Source organism: Tamandua tetradactyla, chromosome 16 (genome assembly GCF_023851605.1).
Source record: "Tamandua tetradactyla isolate mTamTet1 chromosome 16, mTamTet1.pri, whole genome shotgun sequence".
NCBI lineage: Eukaryota > Metazoa > Chordata > Mammalia > Pilosa > Myrmecophagidae > Tamandua > Tamandua tetradactyla.
The window spans coordinates 71,105,377-71,133,076 of record NC_135342.1 but is presented as its reverse complement, the minus strand read 5'-3'; the positions used below and the strand labels follow the sequence as shown (position 1 = coordinate 71,133,076).

Sequence of the window (27,700 nt, the reverse complement as noted above, 5' to 3'; positions counted from 1 at the left end):
TAAATATGGTCATTAAAGTGTTTCAAATATAGAGAGAGCATTATGCAAACTCACACACCCACATATATAGTTCAGCTCAGCCCAATCATTATAAGGAAAAATACGATCACAAAATGTCTAATTCCATCTCAAAATGCAGGACTGAATACATTTGAGCCTTTACTGACCTGTTTACAGAATTCATGATCTAGAAACACACTTTAAAATATTCCTAATTTTCTCTTATTTTATTAAAGGTATATTTCTTCTCACTCCATAAAAAAAAAAATCAGGAAAAGGTTTAGAATCAATTCCCACATTATAAAACCACTTTGCATATTTCACCATCAATATTTTGTTAGTCACGTTCTTAAAATTTATGATAACTTTCATTGGAGTAAATGCCTTATTAGCATCTGAAAATGTGGTTCTGATATCTCAAAGTTCTTTCATATACACTAGACATGACAGAGGTTCCCCCACTACAAATGCACATTATTTAGACTCATCAAATGACACTTCAAGTATGTATTACATGACCTATGTACTTTATTTTATTTTATTATTTGAAAAAGTAATGGTATTTACGGGCAATGCTATTTTCTTTCTCAAGGGCAATGTTGCAATGACATTGATTTAATGACATGATGAAGTCTGCTTTGCCGCCTTCATGTCATCACTGTGACACTGACAAGTTTTTTTCAACTTTCTGCCAATGTCTTACCTACCCATTGTCAAGATCACTTGCATTCAGTTCATCTGAAAAAAAGATGTCATGTTATACCACTAACATAACAATACATCTGTCAAAATCCCGGAACAAAAGACACAAAAAAGAAATGATAATACTCAGAAAACTTAACAGTGTTTTCTACACTTCACAAGACAAAAACTAAAAAAAAAAAAAATAATAAGAGCAGGAATGGGGGCAGTAATTACCTTTGAAAGTGCATTTATGTAATAAATGAAGAGGTTAGAGAAATCCTATAAAATATAAAACTATTTTTTACTTGTTAGTTGACTTCTTCCAGCCAACGAAATGACATTATAGTTTATGCATCTTGTTTCATTTGGCAAAATTATTACAGCTACTTGTATGCACAAATATACATTTCATTCAGATTATACATCATATTTATGGCAACCATTTATATTCACCATCATTTCCCCAAATTTTTCATCTATTTTATGCAGTTATCTTTTGAAAATTCAGAGGTCTGATGTTCTCACATCTTGTTCACGTGCTTATAAAGAATTCATTTACCAAGGGTACATGAATAAACATTGCAGTCTGTCTAAAGAATAATGTGAACCAAACAATTATTGGCCAAGCGTTTCCAAAGATCCCTTCCCCAAACTGGGGAACCTTTGATTCTCCAATCACATTCCCTCTACAAACCTGACCAGACTGCTATGCCGTTGGAGACAGCCCATGAGTCAGTAAACAAATCCACAGTGCTTGTCTCTGAGTATTCCAGAACTAAGAGGACCACTCACAATTCAGCCCACTGGGTACTCTTTCCAGTGCCAGAGGTGATATATAGTTTGCCCGAGGCAAGGAAAACAGCAGCTGCCGCCCAATGGATGCCAGATGGCTTCAGCTTGGCCGATCCATCAGTGAGCCAGCCCTGAGCATCTGGTGGGGCTTCCTTGAGTCAGGGTCCCCAAGAGGCCAGTGCGGGGAGGGAAGGGGAAAGGGGCTTCATCTGGCATTGCAGCAGCATCACTGTCGAGGGGCCTCTGCTACCTCTCATGCTAGCGTGTCACTCCCTAAGGGGCCCGGGCAGCATGAATCTGAATGGATCACTTCCATTTGATGATGCTCTGTTGGCACTGCCTGAGTGAATGTTCTGATGAACCAGGACCTGACATGATGGGGATTTCTGGCTTCAAGCAGACCTGGGGACTCTCATTAATCCTTTCGGTTACCATCAAGGCCCAATAGCTAGCCAAAAGTTGGCTCTCAAAGGGAAAGTAGCATTGTGCTGTTTCTGGAAAGTAGCACAGGGTCTGTAAATTCCTGTGGCTCCTCACTTCTTCCAAAGGGACAGTTGGTATGGACCTCGGTGGTAGAAACCTGTAGCTCAAATGCAGGTCCAATCTCCAACATTCCCAGAGCCAGGGCAGCTAAAATGGCCACTTTGAACTCCTGCAGGGTCTGTTCCTACTCTGTTCCCCATTGGAAAGTACCTGCTTTCTGTGTCACCCAATATAGGGGTATCAGGAAGATACCTAGATGAGAAATAAGGTGGTATCAATTTTCAAACTGCCTGATCTGCCACTGGGCCACCATTTGGAGGTGGGTGGCTTTAGTAACAGTAGTTTGTCCCATGCCAAGTTAAGGATCCACTGCTGAGCTCTGGCCCATATAATACCTAAGAGAGTGACCTACTGGGATGGGCTTTGTATCTTGTCAGAATTGTGGAACTATCGAAGCCCAGTTAGCAGTGCATGCAATCCCTGGGCAGTCTGCTCCTCGCTCTGGCCCACCAACACATGTCATCAATATAATGGAGCATTTGGAGTCCTTCAGGCAGGGGTAACTTACTCAAACCCTGTTCCACCCACCGGTGGCAGATAGGGAGGGAGTTTCCTCCTGCAGCAATACAGTAAAGTAGAGTATAGGTCTTGCCACTGGAGGGCAAATTGATCCTGATCCTCCCTAAGTGGGATGGCAAAAAAAGGCATTCTCCAGGTTACGTCCAGTATGTATGAAAGAATTTTGAGATACACCAAGCACCAATGGAGGACATAATGGCTTCCACCAGAGTACAATGACTGGGTCCACAGTGACAAAGTGGGCACTTCCATATTCCAGCACCCATAGTCTATAGTCACCCACCACACTCCACACGCCTGTTCAAATGGCTACACTGAGCTAGTATAGACAGATGGTGGAGCAGAGAGCATTCACAGACAGAAGTTCTTTATGAGTGCCATAGTGTCCTTTTCTCCACCAGGGAGGTGGTACCCATCACTGGACCACATGGTGAGGAGGTGGGAGCTCTGTCACTTGTTCAACCATGATGGTCAGAGTTTATTGGGATGAGGGAGCCAAACCCTTGCAGTTGCCACTGGGAGGTATAGCAGGGCAGGAAGTCCATCCCTAGAACGTATTCCCCAGAGGTAAGCACAGGGGTGGCCAAAGGGCCAAGGGGACAAACACATGGTAGCAGTAACTCTTGTCCCCATCGCCACGTGGCATGCCTGAAACCTCCCAAGACTATTAGCTGCCCCCTCCTTGCCATGCCCCAGAATAACAGTGACCTGGACACCTGGATTCACAAGTGTCCAAATTGTACACACACAGGGGTATTTGGCCTTTGGTCTTCAGAGGTGGGTGGGGTCCTTGAACACAACCCTAGGCCATTTTTAATTTGGTCAAGTCTGGGTGGAGGGGTTCCTCCCCAGGCGGGGACTCTAAACGGACAGAGAGGAGAGCTGCAGACTCCTCCCCCTTCTCTCCTGTGCGTATCTGGGGATTGTGGTGAGGGGTTTGGACAGAGGCAGGTTGTTCGTATTGAGCCTGTGGCCCTTCTTCCAGTTTATATTTTTCCCAAAGTTCGGCACTGGAGACTCCGTCAGTGGTGTCCCCTGGGACCTCTTCCTCTAGTAGCCACAAGAGCACAGCTCACCAAGTGGGGGCCCTGAGAGAAAGGGGTAGCAGCACACCCATCCTGCAGGTTCCATAACCCACCAGGTTAACAGGCATGTGCCCACCACCTGCCAGACTGGCTCCCCTGCCAGGCATCTCAGCAGCCGCTCCCCTAGCATGGGGGAGCCCCTACCCCAAGCAGGGAGGGTATAATAAAACTATGCATTCATATCTCCCAGGGGAAACCCAGGAGCAAAAAGCAGACTCAGTTTTGCCACCCCACTCACAGGGGCTCTTTCCAATAAAATCATCAGCATCGCACCATGAAATGGTGTTTTAGTTTACTAAATCTGCCAGAATGCAATATACCAGAAATGGAATGGCTTTTATAAAGGGGATTTATTTAGTTACAAATCTACTAATTTGGGAAGGCATACCCATACCAGGGGCTTCTCTCCAGGGTTCAAACAGCCTTCTGCAGAGCGTGTCCTTTCTGCACCTCCAAATGTCCGGCTCTGAGCTGGCGATGAGCTCGTCTCTTCTGGCTCCTCCTTTTAAACCTCACTCATTGCGGAAGACACTCCCCTTAGCCAACCACAGAAGTAACCAGCCATAGATGAAATTCACATGATGATTACTGAAGTCCACAGCAACAGAACTGGGCACCATCACCTGGTCAAACTGACACCTGAACCTAACTACTACAAACGGGAATGTGGTGAGGAGTTAAAATCTCTCTGGAAGGGGTGGAACATCCATGCGCCAGCACTCAGTTGTTGCAGTGTGACCACAGTCTCCTCATTACTCCCAGGCTTAGCTGGAATTCAGGGAAGGCCACCCAGAGTGGGATATGCTCATCTGATCCCCGGAAGGACTTAGTCATGCAAAGGCTGTGGCTGCAGCATGTGACATGCCCGTGTCCCTGCTTCCTCCTCTCTGCAGAGTAAGAGTCTGTAGAAGGATGGGATTGGCTGCATGGTGGCTGACACTCTTCCACTCAGCTTGGTTGATCAGGGTGGTATTTGCACCTTCATCGTAAAGTCAGGACTGCCACAGCAGGAGTTGTGACCCGGCTTCTGACCATATCTATCTTCCATATCTCGTGTCTCCTTCTCTATAAAGTTTGCACTTTTGTTTTCATCTCCAGTTCCCCATTTTCAGTCCCAATAGCCTCCTGAATGATGACCAGCCTCACAGTAACCTCAAGATCCATTTGGGTGGCCTGAGCGCGGGTGTGCCTGGATAGCAACAGGAACAGACAGAGGAAGCCATCGGCCAGGGCATGTTTGGCAGGCAGTGGGAGTCTCAACCTCACTAATCTCAGGGTGCAACCAGCTAGTCAATTCCCTGGTATTCATGGGAGGATTTTCAAAGTCTCAGTAATTATTGTCCTTTTCCCAGATGATAAATCCAGCATGTCCTAGGACCAGCCATGGGGTGGTTCTTCTACTCAGGCTGGTGGGGCAGGGGAGACTCTTCAGGTTAGCCCACAAAGTCATGAGTCTCGTGTGGCCTAGGAAGCTTCTGTACAAAAGGAATATAATAGCGACAAAAAGAGCAGCCAAAATATCAACCCACTCCATATGTCCCTGTGCACCCCGTTTGCTGTGCCAAAATCCATGAAGTGAGTTGCTACCTGGTGCATCATGGGGACAGAGGCTCAGCCATGACAGAAATTTTCAGCAAATATCGCTTCATTACTCACACAGCACAAAGGATCCAAAAGAGCAGGGGAAGAGTTCCTATCAAGGCTTGTCTCTCAGGGAGGCCTCAAGGTCAGTGGATGGCAGCTTCACTTACTCCCCTTTGTGTAAGAGAGGAAAGACAAATCTGTGCTGATGAAGGATTGAATGTTTATCCCAGGGCGCAGGGAATTTCTGCCCTGATAAGCACCTTAAATTGCTTATTTCCAGTTTCTGGGTTTAAGTCTGGTTGGGCCTTTTCATCAGTCCAGCATCTCCCTGGGATTGTGGAGTGGAAACAGACTGAAACATCATCACTCAATAGAAGAGGGCACAGGGGTTAGGAAGGGCTGGGTGAAAAACACTGAGCATGTGTCCACGACATTCCTATCGTTATTCCTTGTCATATAGCTGAATGACTGTTCACGGTAAAAAAGTAACTGTGTTAAATACAAATCATATGTTCTATGATTATTAGATTATAATAAATTAAGAAAAATCCGAATAAGAAAGATTTTAAGTGCTGACTCCATTTGGAGTAATGCAGTTATCTCTGAGTTAATGTATCCCTTAAAGGGGATCATCATATTAATGATTTTATTTATTTTTTACATCATAGAAATAGGTGAAGTCTACTTCTGGAATTAGATACCAAGAGAATTCTTTCTTAATAAAGGTTTAGCTTATCTTACTTCAGCCTGCTTTTTCTTTTTTCTCTACTTCGCTATTGTTATTATTACATTATAATGGCAATATTCATCTTCCATGGCACCTAAAGCTTCTGGCCTGGGATATTTCTATCAACAAAATGGGGTGTGAAAAACATTACAGGTAATTGACGCCTAAAGCAATGGGATACGATTCCATCTCTTAAACCGAAGCCACTTGCCATTTTCTCTCGCCGTTACATATTGTCTACTTACTTAGCGTAGACTGCTACTGTGCGATTCATCACATTCATTCAATAAATATTGATTTGGCCTCATCATACGTGAGGCACTCTGCTGGCTATTGAAATAAAAGGGTGATCAGTACAAACGTGGCCTCTCTCCTCATGGAGCTTACATTCATTGGAGATAGCCAATAATGCTGTGTAAATAGGAGAAGAAAATATGATAGAGATTAACAGAACTACTGCATCTCTTTAGTTAAGGTATTTGGGAAAAGTTCTTAACTTTTTAAGGTCTCTAGAAATCCAAGGCAAGTGCAGATCCTAACTGGTAATCATTCCACTCTCCATGGTCACCAAGTCCTATAACTTATCTCCATAAACTAGAATTACTCCTGGAATGCTCAATTTCAAGAGGCCTAGTTGCCTGATCAAAGTGTCTTGAAAGCAAGAAAGCAGAGAAGTAGGAGAGTCAATCAGGCACAACCAGAAATTAAATCACAGATTTCCTGCGTGTGTGTGTGAGCAATGCTTTTCAGAAGACACTGACATAATTCAGAAAGTGAGTCATACTGTCCGTACACGAAAACTCCAGTTACATGCACACAATATACCACTTCTCGTAAAAGAAAAAAATTTCAGGATGACTCCTACCACTATGAGTATAGATAGAAGACTCACCTATAATATAAGTCATTTCCATAAAAAGTTACTTACACAAACACATCTGCTGTATGCAAAAAATTCAATTTTAAACAATAAGCACAAAGCCCTGAGTCATGAAGCTTTATGCATAAAAACATACAAATGTGAAGCTACATGAATTCTAGAGGTTGCCTGCATTCCTTGGCTCACGGCCTCTTCCATCTTAAAGGCCAGAGCATAGCATTTTCAAATCTCAATCTCGCTCTTCATTTCTCCTTCTTTCCCAACGTAGCGACAATTCCTTCTTTCCCTAACTTTGACCCTCCTGCCTTCCTCACACAAAGGTCCTTGTGATTACATTGAGAACCTACCAGGATAAGCCCCCAACTCAAGATTTTAACTTGGTCACAATTGCAAAGTCCTTTTATCAAATATTTCAAGGTTTGGGGATTAGGAGGTGGACGTCTGTGGTGGGGCACTTTTCTGTCGGCCAGGACAAGAATTAAGAGCTGTCTAATAGAAAATACTCAAATGTGTTGCCAGAAAGTGTGCCAGAAGTGATACTGCCAAAATGAACGTTCTGCTTGCTTTCTGCCACAAATATTTATGCAGGGCTCTCTGTGAACACAGTGAAAGGCACAGCATGAAAACAGCATTTATTTCAAGGAGCCTACTGTCTGGTGCAGGAAGGTGTGATTATTCCTACCAGGGTTCAGAGCTTCACAGGTCTGAATCCTAGATGGTTTGGGTTTTGTTTTGTGTATGCTGTATGGCAGGGTCACATTTCACTCTTTTTCCACATGGGTATCCCTTTATTGCAGCACCATTTGTTGAATTTTTGTTGGTTATTCTTGGTTTCTTTGTTTGTTTTTTGGGGAAGTGCATGGGCCGGGAATCGAACCTGGGTCTCCCGCACAACAGGCAAGAATTCTACCACTGAACTACCCTTGCACCTCTCTGGATGGTTTTTAAGACATGCAGGAGAAGGAGTCCATTCACTTTAATCTCTGAGAAGGATGTCAATCAAATTGCAGAAATGTTTTACTTCCTTGAACTGTGAACTGTTTTTCCACCTTGGCATATTTTCTATGCAAAACACACTCTACATTGTCATTTCTCCCACTTTCCTTGGTGTTCTCTTCTGTATTTTACTCAACCCATGTTCCAGAAATGTGGAGCTCCTCAGTGTTTTGAGGGGTTGTGGTTTGTAAAAGCAATGCCCATCTAGCCTACCCCAATGGATTACTAAGTAAAATATATCCGAGTGCACGGTTTTATAAATTGAACTTCATGGTCCAGCCATATCAGAGTCAACCAGGAACAATCCCTTGGGGTCTCCATAAACATGCAACCTCCTGGGCTGTGGCTGAAGCACACCAAATTAGAATCTCTGGGAGCAATATACAGGAATCAGAGTTCCTGAGTGATTTTCAGGGAGACAACAGCTTGAGGGTTATCAAGAAAAACAAGTAGGTTGCAGAAACCCATTCTCTGAAAATGAAAAACCTCATTGCACACTGAATTGCATATGGAAAATGAAATGCATATGTTTTATTTATTTGTCCTGGAGATGGTACTTGGAGACAATTGTGGCAGTGGCAGAGACACGTCCCTGTTTCTGGAATAAATTCACTCTGTGAGTGAAACTATGAATAATTGTATTATTGACAAGGTCAGACAGATTTAAAAAACTCAAAAGAGAGAGAAATTGGAATAGAGAATGCATGAACTGGAAAAGAAATCTTTGAGTATTAGAAAATTGACTTTCTTCAAAGGTCAGAAAAGAGTTCTTCCTGGAAAACACAGTGGAGTGTTTCCCTGTTAATATAAATAGGGCAAGAGTTTTACTGTGAGAGATCAAACGAACAAACCTACAAATAATATATAGATCTGTCATCAACCACCAGAAGGGTTTCAGCCCACACACTTCCTGGCTAAACAAGAAGGCAGCCTTACTCACTGAGCAGACTACTTATTTGAAAATCATTATCCATGAATTGGGCCATAAGGGGCACAATTTTGATTTCTAAGAAACATGATCGTACTCAGTCACCATTGAACTACTATATAATGCTGTATCGACCCTTGAAATCTGCATTACTGAATTGGGTTTTAAAAAAGATAGAGAGGAAACACCAAACACTTGGGAAATCAACTGCAAACAGGTTTTACTATATTTGCACGGTAGCATAAAAGAGCACAGAATGATTTAAGGGACTCGAGTTTAAAACAACTGAAATGAACATAAACAAAATGGAAAAAGACACAGAATCAAGTGCCGCCGATAACCACAGGGAAAAGGTGACATTACTATCACGCTTTTAAATAGTTTAAGTTCAGTGATACCACTTCCAGGAGGTTATTTGAACAAACATGATTTCTGCCACTTAAATATCAACCTAAATTAACCTTTTAAATAGATTTAGAAATAGAAATTATTAACATCTACTATGTCAAGGACACTTGAACACGTTATTGGAGGGTGTATGTTACACTGCTACCTCTAATATTTATTTGTAACTGCTGTAATGTCACAGAAGTCACATAAATCCTGAATATCAGTTTCCTTATTTGGAATATATGGAGAATAATCCCGGCCGCTCATACTACGCAATGATGCTATGGCTATCAAATTGAAGTATCAAAAAAGGCTTAACTTTCATTTAGTGTAGTAGATGCTACTATGATTTTATTAATAACACCATTTGAAATACTGTGTTCATCTTAGAGATATTTCTTGGCTAACAGATTGCTGTGAAATGGTAAATTCATTGTGAGTTTCATAGGTAACTCATTATTCAATTTATGTATTTAGTCAAGGCTAATCATGCATTTTTTCTTAATTCGTTCATTAAACCAATAGTTGTTGAATATTTATTGTGCCAAGTGCTGCATAGGAGATGGTGTTGAAAGAGTGAACACACCCTGCCCTTCTAGATCCTGCAGTCTGAAGGAAAAGAAAGACATCAGATAAATCATCCCATGTGTACAGATTTATGTACAAACTATAATTGGAGCATGAAGGAAAATAACAGAGTTGTATGAGATCTTCTAACAGAGAGATACAAATAACGTTGGCGATTCAGGTAGGTATCTCTAAGGAAGTGATGTTTCAACTGAGTAGGTGACTACATATGTAAAAGTCTAGAGCATTGAGAGAAGGAGAAAGTGAGGGAGAAGTGGGAAATGGCGGGGGGACAGAGGGTGAGGGTTGGGGAGGGAGGGCAGGAGACAGTGGGTGGGTGATGACAGTGGGACATAAACGGAAGTGGTCCACGAGACTTGCATTACTGGTAGATCTCCTGAACCAGGTGAAGGCTTGGTTTCAGGTTTTGTTGGGAGAGGTCTATTCTGGTTTTGTCCTAAACCCTAAGACACAACAACTGGTTCTTGGGGTGGTCTTTACTTCTAAGGCAAAGCAGCTCTGGGACTTCAATTAAAAGCACACATTATTTACCAAGTCCCTGTAAACTGAAAGAAGTTCAACTCTTCCCAGGTGTTAGCTGAAATCCCTGCTCTGTTCTTTAATCTCCCAGCTCCTGCTTTCTCCTTGGCTCCTTGGAATCTCATCCTGGGCATGTAAAGGTGAAGAAACAGCCAAGGATTTGAGGGGAATTTTTATGCAGGATTTGAGGTTCTCTGTCTCTAACTCCCTCCTTTTCAGGATTCCGTCCTCAATTTCTAGTCACGATGGCAACTTTGAACTCTGACCTCTAGGATCCTCAGACAAGTAAAGCCTGGTGATATTCTGCATGAGCACTAAAAGATGCCCTGCCAAAGGTAATGTGTCCTTAGGGGAAAACCAGTAAAAAGAGGCGCTTCCTGACCTTGCTTCCCTCTTGTAAGAATGGAATCCTTTCCATTGTCCACCTGCTGTGGATTGAACTTCAGAACCTCAGGGCAATGTTTTTATATTTTATCCAGCAATAACAAGTGGGAAGTGGGTTAGCTCAATAAAACCTGCCCTGCCATGACTAGTACCCAAAGACAACTCCTCTATTTTAATGTGAACTTTGTAATTTCCTTCATAGATTCATTTATTTGAGGTTGCAAAATGGGCATATTCTAATTCTATTATTCCTTCTTTATTTTATTAGCTGGTAATTATTGCCATACCCCTTTTATCAAATATAATCTATAATTTTGTCTTAAGCAGTCTGTCTTTAAACAAATAAACACAATAGTTTAAAACTTCTGATTCACTCAGTTTCCCTGTGCTCTATGCCTGAGCTTTAACAGGCTGAATATGCACTAGGAAAATAAGCAAAGCCTTCGTAAGCCTCACCAAATCCACCTGTACTCATTCATTCATCTAACCAGGGGACAATTAACAGGAAGGGAACACCTGACAACAAAGCAGTACAACATGTGCCTAGTATGATGGAGAGCGTGCTCCAGGAGTAAGTGGTAACTTTCTCTGACTGAAATGTGGGGTGTAAGAAAAGTCATCAGAAACAGTGATTTCTAAACTGAGAAAGAAGGAAGAAGAGAATTATTTAGGGAGAGCTATAATGGGTGAGTATGTGGAGACTGCCCCAGGCATCATGCAGAGACCCTAAGGCTAGAAAAATCAAGAATCCATGGCATGCCAAAGAAGCTGAAATTAGATCTGTATGGCTGGGCAGTGGGGTGTTTTTATTCTGTTGGGACTGGGGAAGGAAGACTCATGGCTTACAAAATGAGGATGTTTATACCACGGCCAGAGAACAGAAGTTTAGCATCTATACTGAAAGCAACTGCCTCATCTACAATTAAAAGGCATTATCTCCATTGCCACTTCCTAAGGGCATCTCAGACATGCTCATTTCACCTAGTCATTTCTTTGCCTTGCCTTTATCATTGTTTGCCTTTCTTTAGACTAAGCAGACTAGTCTTTACCTTCAAACATTTTCTTTCTTCCACCAGTTATTTCCTTACATAATCCCTTCTCCAGATCCATACACATGCTCAGAGCTGCTATGGCCAAGACATCAGAAATTCATACTTTCCTTTTGATCCCACCAAATTTAGTTTCTACTTCTATCATTACACAGGAAACAACTTCAACTTTACTGAAGCAGAACATGCTGTTTGATATGGACTTTCCATTTATTTGATGTTTCTTCATAACAAGTTATTGCTGTAACTCCTAGGGGTAGAGGACAATACAATTAAGTGCGATTCTCACAATGGTCATTTGTCCTGTAATGTTCACAGGACCAGACTACCCCTCCAGCTTCAGCAAGTACATGCATTAGCACATGGTGGGTCTGGCTTAAAATGCATACTGCTAGAAAAATAATATAAAAGACTCACCTTAATTATAGTGGAAATGCATGTTCATTTTTGAAGACACAAATGGTTGTTCAAGCATAGGATTTTATACTCTTAATTTTATTAGGAGTCAAAAAGTAAATAACTTTATCATTTACTAACAGTAATATTTTATGTTTCCATCCTATATCGTCAACCAATTTCAGCCCAGAGGCTTTGGAGTTCCAATTTTCCATTGAGCCCTTGAGCTCAATGATTCAACAACTGAATTAATTATCTCTCCTTTTCCCTTCCAGAACCTGTATTTTCTCTAGTAAATGGCACTAACTTCCAGATAGTAGCTCAAACCAGATATCTCAGCATCCCCTACGTCCCATTACCAAGCTCTCTTGACTCAATAGCCTCAATATATTTTGAAGTTGTCCCCTCCTTGATTGTTTTTCCTCCATTTGGGGGGCTCCATTGTCACTTGCACAAATGAGGGCAAAAGCTCCCTAATTGAGCTGCTGCTTCCAGATTTAGCCTCTAATGACCATTCTCAAATACAAACTGATTAGCCAAACAATCTTTTCTTGAACTTGACAGGGATATATCACTTCTATTTGGACTATCTTCCTTCCCTACTATATGAAAATGTCTGCATTTTAGTTTCAAAACCTATTACTGCAAACTTTCTTAAGCTAATTTCAATTTATTAATCATTTTTATTCTTCATACCCTACATTCATGCTGCAGTATTTTACATGTAGTTTATACAATGTTTATGACATTGCATATGGACATCTTTATTAAGAAAATATACATTACTTTAGAGACTTTTTCTGAAACCCAATTCATAATAGAGTTTTCTATTAACAATTGCCTATCAATAATTTAAAAACGAATAGTATGAGATTCACACAGTCGTCAAGAGTACCAGCTTCAGAAAGTGATAAAACTGAATTTAAACCCTAGATCTAACTGAGTCTGTGCGTTCCTGTAGAAGATTCCTAATTTCTCTAAGGGTCACTTTCCTCCATGTCAGGAGACCATGTGCACATTCTTTGGTGCAAACACTACTCGAGAACATCTTGGTGCAGGCAAGAGCTCAGACAGAAATTCAGAGGCCTGCCAGCCCAATGCCACTAATCCTTTTATCAGATTCTGGGAAGATAGCCTTATATGTTTGGAGAAGAAATAATCTGAGTTTGGGTGTAGGCTGCTCAGGGGAGTTGCAGACAAAAATCTTGTAGCTGGATGACAACATCTTGAGCTCATCCTCTGGGATAGGAGAAACTAATGGTTCCAGATAGTTCTATGCCCGTAGCCCAGAGCAAGGAAAAGCCTCATTCGGCAGACAATTCTGTTTGTCTCCTCTTACCTCTGCATAAAAGGGGTGTCTGTGCACCTACTTTGCTGTGTTCTTAGGATTAAATCAGAAAATGCCCAAAAAGAATAGTATCTGACGCATAGTAACTTTTCACTATGACAGTTCTATACTATCATGCTTCAGCAAATTAATATTCTGCAAGGTGGATGCTATAATTAGATAGAAAATGTAGGTATGAATGTAGTGTAATTGAGGACTTCAAGTCTATTTCATCAAACGGATTCCCATAAGGTACTCGTATCTAACCCATTCTTGGCTTCTTTTCAGATAATCTGTAAGAGTATTTTTTCCACTGTTTATCATTTTTTTATCTTTTAATAATAATTGGATACTACACAATATCCACTTTACATGAATCCTGTCATACCATTTTACTGTGTGTGTTTATATTTGAGTTTAAAACCAGGCTGGCTATCAGTACTGCTACTTTAATCATGGGCCAATGAAATAAAGTTGGCAGAGTTAGTACGTGGGTGATGTGCTCACTCTAAGAGACTATAAATGAAATCAGAGCACTACAGACAAATGCATCATTCTCAGGAGTGTAGATCAAAACAAGTTGTGGGTTGGGGAGGAGAGGGGCTAGAGTTATCATCAGGTACAAGTATCAGAGAACACAAAGGAACCACCTTGGCCATCACTACCACATAGACGTGATGAGAAGTGCTTTAGTTCAGTAAAGCAACATCAACAGTCATGTTAAATCCTAGACTGAAGGGGCAATAGATGTATGATAGTGGACACATTACCTAAGTTTTTTAACGTTCACTTTCCCTTCTCTTAAATGGTTGGTAGTGAGGATATAGAATATGCTTGCAAAGAATAAAGAATTATATCTCAATAATTATTACCTATTATTATTCTATGTTGAATAAACATTCAGCAAAGTGGATGCTCTGGGTAGGTAGAGAATATAGCTATACATATGGTGCATCTTGAGTTTTGTTCGCTTACTACTACTCTGTCAGGTGTCATGTGCTCTGCTAAACTTACAAGTGAAAAATAAATAAGACTGTTCAGATTCTCTATTCCAGAAACTTTGGGGTAGGATAATTTTTAGAAGGATGATTCTACTCCAGTGTGACAAAAGTGAAATAAGGAGTGAACACATAACAGGGGCAGCTAAGCTGAAATGTTGAACTCAAGAATGCCAGCAATAACTTGAGCAGAAATAAGACAACCCCCGGCTCATCTGTGATTCAGCACCTGGAAGGAACTGATCATGGGCTTGAGTTCTGGAGTTTGGCAGATTTGCCTGCAAACCCAGTGCTGCCACTTCCTATCTTATGGGGCTCAGGCAACTCGACTTCTCTAGGCTTTAACTTCCTCTATCCCAAAATGGGAAAAGGGTACTTTATTAGTTATCTAATAACATTTATCTGGGCTACTGTAGTAGTCTGAATTATAGACTGCTTTGTAGAATGTCAAGAATATAACAAGCACCCAAGCAAACTTTGCTATTTCTAGAATCATTAAAATTATTACTATTAACAGTATTACTACTGCTATTAGTATTCTTACTATTGCTATTAATACCAGTTTTATTACTCTGTAGTCCCCGAAGGAAACAAAAGTTTCATGGTGGAGGTGGGCCCTGGGCAATCTGTACACCATTAGCTCTCTATTCTGTCGTTGTTTAGATGACTTCAACAAGTCCTTTGACCTCTTTGTGGCATGTTTTTCTTTTATGTAAATAAAGTACACCAGAACCTAGCTTGGCTTATGTCATATAATGACAAAAATAAGTGTGAAGAAAGATTTAGTGATTACACCATGATCAAGGGGGATTTACTCCTGGTAGCAAGGTTGGGTCAACATAAGAAAATCAATTAAAATAATACACCACATTAACAGAATAAAGAAAAACACCACGTGATCATCTCAATCAATGCAGAAAAGGATTTGACAAAACACAGCACCCTTTCTTGACAAAAACACTTAGGACTCGGCGAATAAAAGGAAACTTCCTCAACATGATAAAGGATATATATGAAAAGCTCACTACTAATATCTTACTTAAGGTTGAGAGATTGAAAACTTTCCTTCTAAGATCAGGAACAAGACAAGGATGCCCACTGTCATTGTACTGGAAGTTCTTGCCAGAATAACTAGATATGTAAAAGAAATACAAGGCATCCAAATTGGAAAACTTTTTCCTATTTGCAAATTATATGATCCCATATACATAAAATCCTGAAAAATCCATTAAAAAGCTCCTAGAGCTAATAAATAAATTCAGTAAAGTGGCAGCACACAAGATCAACACCCAAAAATCAGTAGTGTTTCTACACATAAGCAATGGACAATCAGAAGAAATCAAGAAAAAATTCCATTCACAATAGCACTAAAATAATTAAATATCTAGAAATAAATATAACAAGGAGGTAAAGAGCTTGTACACAGAAAATTACAGAACACTGCTAAAATAAATTAAAGAAGACCTAAATAGATGGAAGGATATTCCATGCTCATGGATTGGAAGACTAAATATCATTAAGATGTCAATACTATCCGGAGTAATTTATATACTCAAAGCCACTCTCAATAAAAGTTCCAATAACTTTATTTGCAAAAATGGAAAAGCCAATCATCAAATTTATATGAAATAGTAAGGGTCCTAATGGGAGAAAATATTTAGAAACCACACATCTGATAAAGGATTAATATCCATATATAAAGAAACACTTCAACTTAACAACAAAAAGACAAACATCCCAATTTAAAAAAGTGGGCAAAAGACTTGAACAGACATCTTTCCAAAGAAGATATACAGAAAGCACATGAAGAGATATTCAGATCATTAGCCATTAGGGAATGCAAATCAAATAATAAGATACCATTTCACACACATTTGAATAGCTACTATTTTAAAAATTCAGAAAATAAGTATTAGAGAGGATGCCAAGAAGTAGGAACAGTCATTCATTGCTGGTGAGAACATAAAATCGTGCAGCTGCTATGGAGGGCAGTTTGGTGGTTCCTCAGAAAGCTAAGTATAGAACCACCATATGAGCCAACAATCTCACTACTAGGTATAAACCCAAAAGAACTGAAAACAGGTGCTCGAACAGATTTTTGCATGTCGCTGTTCATAGCAGCATTATTCACAATTGCCAAAAGGTAGAAGCAACAAAAGCTGGTCCATCAGTCAGTGAATGGATAAATAAAATGTGATATATACATATAATATTATTCAGCTGTAAAAAGGAAGGTAGTGACAACTGATATGTGTGACAACATGGATACACCTGAAGACGTGATGGTGAGTGAAATAAGCCAGACATAAAAGGACAAGTATTGCATAATCTCACTAATTTGAAATACTTTTAATAAGTACATTCTTAAAGTCAGAATCTAGCATATAGGCTACCAAGGGATGGGCTAGAGATAGGGAATGGGAGGTTAAGGCTTAGAATATACAGGGTTCCTATTTAGAATGATATGGATGGTGGTGATGATAACACAACATTGTGAAGGCAATTCACAGCACTGAAATAAATATATCTAAAAAGGGAAATGTTAGATTGTAAAAATACATATTGAATATAGATTAATATGTAGATTAGAAAGGAAAATGTTAGATTGTAAATATGGTAACAGCAAAAAACTTAAAAAAAAAATCCATGGAATTTCTGGAGTCTAGTCTTATGCAAGCTTCAGTTAGACAATGTTAATTGCCATGGTTTGCTAAACCCAAATCAACATCACTCCTGTTGACTCTTAAGAACACCTAGAACTCAAACTGAGACCCTATCAAGGTTTCATGCACTAAGTTTGCTTTCCTGGAAACTATAATCCCTGGAGCGTTTCTAGGTCAGATAAATCCTGAAACCCAGACAGACCAGACTCTCTAAGATTGTCAACTAATTATATCCCCCTATCCTTTAGTATCAACATCCCTTCTCAACATGAAAAAAATCAAGAACAGGCACTGCCCAAAGAGCCTTATAGATTGGGGAGAAGGATCAAAGGAGAAGAAGGAGGTAATACAGAGAAAATAGGATTTAACAAACTAGTATGACTACTGAATCGTTATGTTAATATTTCTTCTAGATTTCAGTATTTGAGAACAGCTAGAAGGAAAAATCAGAGATAATGGAAAGGTAGCTCATGACAAACTCCGGGATCTGTTCTGTGACAACTTGTTTAAGTGTGCTTTGAAAATTATTGCTTTTTTTCTTTCTTTGCTTTGTATATATGTAATATTTTACAATAATAAATGTTAAAAAAAAAAAAATCCATGGACCCCAACCCAAACCATTCCAAAACCATTCCTGCCAGAATACCTAGGGTATTATGTAAGATTCTACAAAAGTTCCATGCACTAGGGTAACTTTCCAAAACCTACAACCTCCAGATGAGTCCCTGGACCAGATGAGTCCTGAAATACAGAGGTGCCAGCCTTCCAGAACATCAACTAGTTCGATCCCCATTCCATATTATCGACAGTGAAAAATACCCCTATGGTGAGAGAAAGATCAAAGGTGATGGAGTTATACAGAGAAAGTCAGGCTTAACAAATGAATATGATTGCTGACTCATTATACTGATAGTTCTTTTAGTCTTTAGTACTTTAGAGCAGCTAGAAATAAAAACCTAAAATTGTGGAATTGTAACCCATACCAAACTCTGAAGTCTGTTCTACAACTAATTGTTGTGATGTGCTTTGAGTTTATTGCTTTCAGGCATATATGTTATTTAAAGAGAAGGAGTACAAGAGAGAAGATAGGGTTTACCAAATGAATATGATGGCTGAATCATTATATTGATATTTTTGCTGGTCTCCAGTGTCTTGGAACAGCTAGAAGAAAAGACTAAAAATTGTGGAACAGTAACCCATACCAAACTTTAAAATCTGGTCTATATACTTGTCAAAATGTACTTGGAAATGTGTGGCTTTTTTGTATATATATGTTGTATTTCACAATAAAAAAAAAAATCCATGGAACTACACTACTCAAACAGAGAACGCTATGTTAACCATGGACTTGAACTAACAGTTCAATTACAAAAATGTGCTATAATCGGGTGTGACATACGTTCCACATCAATGCAAGGGGTTGGTGGGGGGGTTGAAAACGGGATTCCCGTCTTTTATGCACGATTGTTCTGTAAACCCACAAATTCTCTAATAAAGGGGGAAACTATTTAAAGGTTAAAAAATGGATGTTTACTATAGGAAGAATGATACAGTAGAATCGAACAACCCTGGGAATTCCTCAATTCTTCCATGTACGCGCTGTGAGACTCACTGAATCTCTCCAAACCACAGTCTGTTCATTTGCTAATTGCGGATTATGTTAACTAACTCATTGTTCCATAATAAAAGAGCATTGAACAGGAAGGAGTGGCTTGAGGTGAATTATCAATAACTCTTAGGTACCTTTCCCACAAAAAAATATAATAAAATATTTCTTTAAGAGGAGATTAAGTAAAGCCTGTGGTTTCTATTTTTTTTTTATGTGAAAGCATTTCAGAGAAATTTTATATTCTAGCATAGGTCTTTACATTTCTATTAATTTAGGCTGAGGGCATAGAATATTTAAAAGTGAATTACATGGCATGTTATTTTTAGGCTGGAGAGGACAATATTCTTTGGTTTCATAACAGATGGCTGGTTACATTAAATAGACCACTATCACTTTTATTCAATTCGGGGCACCTAAATGAGCAGTCATCAAATATAACCCATGGCGGGGGGTGGGGGAGGGAGTTCTAATATTCGAAAGTTAGACTCTAGTCAATAATGCCAGGTTTAGATAAATGCAGTCATACGCATCTGCAAACACACATCCACATCTATGTTTGTGCGTCTGTCTAAGTATCTATCTATATAGCAATCCTCTGCATCAAATGCTCCCATCTCCTAACTGAACTATAAAAGCTGAAAACTAAAATCAATATTGGCATGTATGGGTACACACAGAAAATCCTTCGACAAAATATTACCTGCTAATGTGGCTAAAAAGTCCATTTCAGTTCAAAGTTTGGCTTTTAAAACATCTCCTTGCTGTCTATTTCAGCCGGGCTGGGTAAACGAATACTTACTATATGCACAACCAAACACCTCGACCCGCATTCCAATCCTGCCCCTGGGGTTCCACTCTACAGGGATGAAGCGCAGAAATCTGGCTTTGATAGCAGGCCTGAGTCTATAGGATACAACAGTGTCTGCATTTGCATTTCCTGAAAAACCCTAGAAAAAAAAGGGAAAGAAAGAAATCAGTAGAGAGAAAATATTTGTTTCACTTTTTTTTTTTTTAATATGGAACGCTTCATGCATTTGCGTGTCATCCTTGCTCAGAGGCCAGGCGAATTTTCTGGGTATCGTTCCAATTTCAGCACATGTGCTGCCAAAGCGAGCACTATTTGTTTCACTCTGTCATATACAAACTTGGTGAGCAATTAGGGCTTTACTTTCGAAAGACAAAATTGGCTGCCTTCTTGAAGGAAACTACATTAATCATGAAGCGACAATCCCTTTCTGTCTGCGGAAGTTACCACTGCCTAAACCCTTCTTTCTCTCTCCACCACCCCTATTAAACCAAATGTCAATGACCATAGTCTACTTCTATGAAGAAAATGCAGATTAAACGTCAAAGCGTGCCATGTCTGTAGCCATTCACGTTGGGTTGGCACACACACAAAAAAAAAATTCAAGGAAATATCCTTCTAGTTTCAAAAACTATTATCTCATTCAGCACAGAAGGCGCTCACATCATTGAGGAATGGAAGAAGTTGTGACGTGCTTTTGTTGCTTCATTCTCTCATCTCACTCATTAGCATACCTGAAAATGTCACCCAACACTCAGCACAAAACTACTGAGAGCCTGTTTTTAAACATTACCAGTAAACTGCTGAATGCATGAATGACATAAAAGGGGGGAAGCTGGAAAGAATAATAATTTTGAAAGACCTGTAATTCCACTTATAGACTCTAGAATTTGAAAGCTAGAGGGATTTAGGGAATAATGCTAAACATCAGCTTCAAATTGCAGATGAGGAAATTAAAGAGCAGAGAGGCGAAAAGAGTCTCTGGAGTTTGTCAGGTTTGTAACCAGGAGCTGTGTTCTTTCTATGATATCAGGATGCATTTACCTAATGCAAAGCTCATATAAGGCGGCACCAAAGTACAACATCTCAGCAGCTTTGATTTTCTACTACATGATATGTGGTAAGGGGAGACACCTGCATGAAGCAGAAGAAATTGTTTTCAGTGTTTTTAACTTCATTTTTATGCCTTTATTTTTCTTTAACTATCGGCTTACGTAGGACAAGAAAGGAGAAGATGCAGCTACATTGCAGGCCCATGATTGAGTCTCTGTCCAATTACTGGAGCAACAAATAAGGGAAAACTCATGTACAGTACACAAGGCAAAGGACAAATACACTGAAACAGTACACAGGGTATTATTTATTTTTTGTTATGCTCTTGTTTATTACTGTTTGTTTATTTTATCCCACTGGACTACAAGCACCATGAAAGCAGGGACCCTTACTGCCATTGGCCCATTTCTCCAGAATACTGATTGGCTCAAAGTGGTACTCAATAAAATATTTGTTGGACGTGTGAGTTTTGGAAAGTCTGGACTTCAAAAAAATAATAATAATAATGAAACAAAACCAAGTTAAGCAAGTTTCCCAATGAGAGGCCTCTCAGAGCAGGTCAAATGTCTCCCACAAGGACAGTTAATTATTCAGCAGGCCACAAAATCCCCACTTTTCTTTTTTTCCTGCAAAGTACATTCCTAGGCTAATGCTCTTAGAACATAGTGAGAACAACATTTAACCCCAAAGGACTATTTGGACTGTGAAAATCAGAACCTAACCAGAAAATTCCATTCTCCTCCGTGGGTTGAAATTGCCCATTGCAGACTTAGTAAGAAAGGTTAGCCGCATCCTCTATCTCACTGCCCAGTGCCCACCCCACTCCACTTCTACAGCACCACCACCTTCATTTCTGTTGAAATCATAAATGCTTGCCTGAAAATTTGACGTCCATTTATTCTAAATCTTTCCTTAGAATGACCGATGTAGCTCCATGAAGAGCAGGGTTTCCCATGCTTGGATATACTTAAAGCAACTAGGGCTCAGGCCTTGGGCATTGCTTGGTGTCTGAGTTGAGCATGTGGGTGTGTTATATGTGTATGTGTGCACGTGTGCATGTATTTACAGCCTTCCCAAGTCAAGGTAATCTCAGCCAGGGTTGAGAATCTGATTGACAGACATTCATTCCTAGCCAAGTTTCGTATACATTTTATTCCATTTTCCTGGTTGCCACTGGCAGGTTAATAATATCCTTAATTTTGATTTCTTGCTGAGTGAACAGCTGGATGATTATTTAATTCAATTTTTTAAAAATGAGTTGAAGTCCATGGTTTAGATAAATACCACTATCATGATCTTAAGGCTTTGGGAGTAAAGATACAGTGTGACAGTGACAACAGACAGGTCAACGGAATGGGGAGAGGCAGAAGTTGGCAAATGGGGAATTCTCACTTTTTACCCGATTCACTTCTGAGTTATGTGCATTTTTGAGAACATGAAGAAATATAAGATAAATGGCTTCTATTAGTAATGAAAATACCTTGATGGGCATATTCAAAATCCTTAGCAGTCATTTCTTATCAAGGCTGAGCTTTGAGAGAAATGGTGAGGAGGAGGATATGGGGCTTTCACTTAACACATTTCAGGACTTTGTTAATTGTTAATGGGTCTGTATTAATTTTATAATAATTAGTAAAATAAAGTAAGACAAAGACATAGGAAGTACGTATGGTGGCAGAACAGGAAATATCATTTAACAGTACACTACATAACAAATAACTTTTTAATACTCATGTCACTTGAAAAATATGCACCATTACTAGTAATTAAATATGTTAAACTGAAAGTAATATTGTATTCTTTATTCCATGTGTTGGAACTTTTTGTGTGAAATTTATAAGATAACAGAGTCTATTTTGGTGTCCAAGATTTAATGGGAATCTTTTCAGACTGTTTGTGAATGAGCCATGGGATAGATGCTGAACTGTTTTATAAATGAGAACTCTGATGTATATTATTAAGTTTAAATGGTATTTTCATTGCCTAGGAGACTTTTCCCAATTGGCTATGCAGATTTTTATTTTATACCATAACAATTCATGAAGTAATGTGTGGATTAAAAGTTTCCTCTCTCCTTTTTTTAAACAGTTTTATGACAAGAGCATTTATGTCTTCCTTTATATTACATGTTCTGAACTTCAGCATGTGTCAGAGTTACTTGAGGTGCGTTTTAGAAATGCAGACTTCTGAGCCCTATACCTCCCTCATGAAATCTTGGGGTGGGGATCTGGAGTCTGCTTATCTAATGAGGGCCATGCTAATGTATTACTTTAGTCTTTGACTCGCTCTTAGAACATCCTTCTGATTTGTTGATACATCCTGCTCTTTCCTCCTCCATTTATTATCTCAGAATTGCTCAGAGAGGCAAAGGATGGTGGGAAGAATTCATTAGGGTTAATCTTGAAAGAGAGGCATCCAGAGCACATGGGTTCTAGGCTGTCAGTCTCAATGTCTCCACCAGGGTGGTGCACAGCTCAGGGTCAGAGCAGCACAGGGCGCTATTGGGCTTTATTCGCATCAGTCCTGTGAAGGAGCCATTAGTATACCTGCCTTATTTGTTATTTTATTTGTACCTACTTTACAAGTGAAGAAAATGAAAATTATTGAGGTTCAGTTACTTGCCTAAAGTCACACACCTAGAAACTGGCAGAGCAAAAATTTACTTCATGGTTTCTCTGACTCCAAACCCCATAATTTATCTAAGCACCCAAAAGGCCCCACTCCAACAGAATGTGAAAAGAAGCAACTCATCATTGAGGGAATTTGATATTTAAATAAAGCTTTTTTTTCCTTTTTCTCAAAATGTATATTTATACATTTTTTATGTAATTAAGAATAAAGCAACTTGAGTATTGCTCAACTGGGACTCATATTTTTGGCTTTTATAGACAAAAGATTATTCTATTAAGCTTTACATTTTTTCAAAATTATCTAGGTAAAATAAAAATAAAAGGAATATGCAAGAATCAATGGGATTCTTGAATATAAATAGAAACCTAATAGATAACAGTGTATAAAGAGATATATCATCAAATATGAAATATCTAGACATAAAATTAAACATATGTGCATTACATGGTAAAATTCATAGACCTTCCATTGGATTTCTCTTTTCTTTTAGACTTGATGACTTTCAAAACTCCATGAGGTATTCATATATGGTACAGAAATTTATTCTAAACAATATAATTCATGGAGTTAATGAATTGAAGTTTTTTGTTTTCATGGGCAGGCACCATGAATTAAAGTTTTTGACAGGCTGTTTTAGTATTCACAAAGTGATTCTAAACTTTATGCACAGGTGTAAAGCATTAATTTATTTTTCAAATATTAATTGAGCAACTGTCCTTTGAAAGCCAAGACAGATAAAGGAAGATGCCCATATGGCAGTCCATAAGGGGCTCTGAAACATTGCTGTAATAAGTTAGAAACATGGGGCCAGTTATACGTGGTTAACATAGCAGACTTTATAACTATATAAAAACTGGTCCAGAGCCCATCAAAATAAACAGCAGTCCTAGTGGAAATAAAAAACAAAACAATAAACAAAAAACAGACATGAAAATCTTCTTCTCATTACTATATTCTCTTATTGTAAGAATCTGGTGACTTAATGTGACCTACATAGGATCTACTGCCAAGAACAACTCATTCTGATGGTCACCGGACATGCAGACACCAAACGCATCATAGAATACGCTGTCTAATGGATATCATTTATTTATTTTGAGTACAGAGATACCAGCTATAAATCTCTACCATGTGTATCTCCCAAGAAGTTATGTAGTCTTGAAAAGTGCAACAGAAAAGCCAAAAAAATAAGAACTACTCAAAAGTGGGAAGTGGTTCGCCAACATTAACTCTGATAGAATAACTAGTTAGAGCAAAATAACAGATAGAATGCCTTTTAAACATATGTCGAAGAACATATGTCACTGTATCTATATATGTTGATTCTATCTTTAGTGAGTATGCATGTCATTCTCATTTATGATAATATAGAAACATCAATGAAAGTATAGTAGTTACATTGAATAAAAAGTTTTGTTCAGTTGTAGAATAAATCTTAAATTTTAAAATAAAAAATAATACATTTTTTATAATATACACTTGGTTTCTCCCACCCTCCAGAAAACACTCAATATGCTTAAAATATTTTTTTGAAGAGGCAGCAAAGTTTTAGCAACAGCTCAATGAGGCACACGTACCAGTTAATATGTTAGATCCTGTGGTGACACAAAGGTGTGAAAATAGTGCCCAGGCCCTTTCAGCATAAAAGACCTAAAATTCTCAAAGAAATAAACATCAAATAGCAAGAGGTAAAGATGTGAAAGACAAAACCTTGACTCTGGTCTATAGCGATCACTGAGACACAGAAATAAACCATTACGTGGAAGATACGTGGACAGGTCATTCATTACACGTGAATTTACTCAATGGTAAATATACGTACAATTTTGTGGAAGACCAATTTTTTTTCTTGATTTGGAAAATAACATTAAATTAAAAAAATAAACACTTATGGTAGTCAAGGACTAATTCTGAACAGTCCTCCTACTAGAACACTGTACAGAATTTTTTTTAAAAAAATAGATTGAAGAACAAAAAACACAGCTAGGCGGGCCACGGTGGCTCAGCGGGCAAGAGTGCTTGCCTGCCATGCCGGAGGACCTCGGTTCGATTCCCGGCCCCAGCCCATGTAAAAAACAAACAAACAAACAAAATATAATAAAACAAGAAAATGTTTAAAGATGTTTCCCTTTCTTCCTTCCTTCCTTCTCTCTGTCTTTCCTTCCCTTCCTCCCTCTTTAAAAAAAAAAAAAAAAAAAACACAGCTAAGTGGTAGATGTTCAATATCTGTGAGAAGAAGACAATCTACAGAGATGAGCCCTGCACTTGAAGCTCTTTTCTCTTTGTAGACAATTAAAGGATTCTTGAAGAGGAGAAACTGAGGAACTGAGAAGCTGAGCAGAGCTTCTGACAGCTTCACAGGGTTAGGGACAATATTTTAGTTCCAGAACCCTGAAAAAGAAAGAAGGAAAAAAAAAGGGAAGGAAGGAAAGAAATGAAAAGAAACATTGATCTCTGCCTCAAACCACATGCAAATATCAATTCCAGGAAGACTGTAGATCCAAATATGAAAGGCAAATAACACTACTAGAGGAATAACTTAGCAGAATAGCTTTACAACTTTGAGGAAGGCAAAAATTTCTTAAACATGATACAAAAAGCACAAACCATTGACAAAATGACATGTATTAAAATTAAGAACTTCTGTTCATTTAAAGATGCTTAAATAGTGAAAAGGGAAGCCATAGATTGGGAGAAAATATTTTACAGTATAACAGTACCCAAAATACAGAGAAAACTACCAATCATAAGGAAAAGAAAGACAAAAGCTGCATGTCAGTGACTACTGTAGCTATGAAATGGTATTCAACCTGATTAGTAATGGGAGCAATACAAATTAAGACCAGATTATGGGGGTTCTGCACACCAACCAGAAATGGTTAAAATTGGAGGTAAAAATAAAAAGCCAAAATAAAAGAAAACTGGCAATACCAGGAGTTGGCCATATGTAGAGCATATGGAATTTTTCACACTGCTGTCGAGAGTGCAAACAGGAAAATCTCTATGAAGAAAAGTCAAATCTACCCACATTTTATGATCTAGCAATTCTACTCCAGGGAATGTACACAACAGAAAAACAGGCACTTATGTACGAAAAGACATGTGCGTGAATGTTCTTAAAGCTTTATTCATTATAGTCCTAAAGTGAAAACAACTCCAACGTCCAAGTGCAAAATAGATGAACCAGTGGGGATCTAGACATATAATGAAATTCTCTAAAGCAATGCAAATATCCACTGTACCTATATACAACGACAGATGCTTTTCACAATATAATCACTGGCCAAAGGAGTCAGATATAAAAAGAGTAGATTTCATGTGATTCCTTTTGTTTATGGTTCAAACAAGCAAAATAGCCCTATGATGTTAGAAGCCATGACAGAGATTGATTTGCAGAGAGAGGAAAGTAGTAATGATCAAGAGGGGTACAAGAGAAGGTGTTTGAGACACTGTAATCTTCTTGCCCTAGATAATATTTAAAGGTGTTTTACTTTTTTGATAATCCAGCAGGCCATAGACATATCCCTTAAGTTTTTTTCTGGATGTGTTGTGCTTCAGCATAAAAAGTTAAGTGAAAATATCCTGCTAACTATGGAAAAGAAATGTGACCTTAACACTTTAAAAGAAAGTTCAGTGAGGACTCTCGATTTAAATGCTGCATATATTTACCCAAAAGCAAGAAGGGAAGATTTTGAAGAATACCTCATTAAAATTGTACTTTTCACTTTTATGATTTTCTATAGATCATTAAGAACACTAAAAGTACCTTCAACTTCATATTTTAGATATCATATAATTTATCATGCATTATACCATAAAGAGCTCTGTTAGCATCTTTCATTTTACCATTAATATTACAAAAAATAATGGCATTCTTATACCATTGCTATTAAAATAACTATTGTTCAGTGCTGAAAGAAAACCACTGAATTCTCCACAAGGGACATTATAAAATTTAAAGTGAAACGTTTCTCACTTCCCTCTACATTCTTTGAATGTTTTTAGATAGTCATTCTAACATATTGATTAGTCACCATAGTGCTTCAAAATGCGGGTTATGTATTAAACGAATTAGTAATAGTTGACCCAAATGGAAACTTCAATATGCATTTTAGAAAGTTAAAAATCAAGTCTAAAATACAAAGCTTGGGTAGAGAAAAAGCGGCCCTTACTGTTTCTTTTTGTTTTAGAATCAAAGGCTCTCATTTCAGTCCCTGAAGCTATGTGCACAATATGTAACTAATGATTACCCCATTTTCCTGTAAACCCTCACCTAGGCTTTCATAGATGCTAGATGCTGGGAGAAGCTCTGTCACCTCTGAGGCATGCCTAATTGGAACACAGAACTTTGGAAGACACAGAGGTTAATGACCTCTAAAGTGTTCTTCGTAAAGTTATTGCCAGCTTAAAGTTTTACCAAGTACTTTTAGAACACAGAGACAAAAATACGATGCAGTATTATCTTGGGGTTATTTGACTTTCAGGTTCCGTATGATTTGGTCACACGATCAAAGTTTAATTACACAGAAAGTCAAAAGAGAATTACTTTA

General features: G+C 38.6%; 1 protein-coding gene and 2 non-coding genes across 4 annotated transcripts in view; all 3 read right to left on the bottom strand.

The window, feature by feature from the left end:
* The window catches only part of CNTNAP4 (contactin associated protein family member 4), a 270,914-nt gene that overhangs the window by 101,246 nt on the left and 141,968 nt on the right, over positions 1–27,700 (bottom strand). For both annotated transcript variants that reach the window (XM_077133653.1, XM_077133652.1), the window contains exon 4: positions 19,461–19,608. In XM_077133653.1, the coding sequence (XP_076989768.1) occupies positions 19,461–19,608 (148 nt within the window). The remainder of the gene's footprint in view (positions 1–19,460; positions 19,609–27,700) is intronic.
* On the bottom strand, positions 7,671–7,741 carry TRNAN-GUU (transfer RNA asparagine (anticodon GUU)). Its single transcript has one exon. It is a non-coding gene; the product is annotated as a tRNA-Asn (tRNA).
* Positions 19,672–19,778, bottom strand: LOC143660449 (U6 spliceosomal RNA). Its single transcript, XR_013164050.1, has one exon. It is a non-coding gene; the product is annotated as a U6 spliceosomal RNA (small nuclear RNA).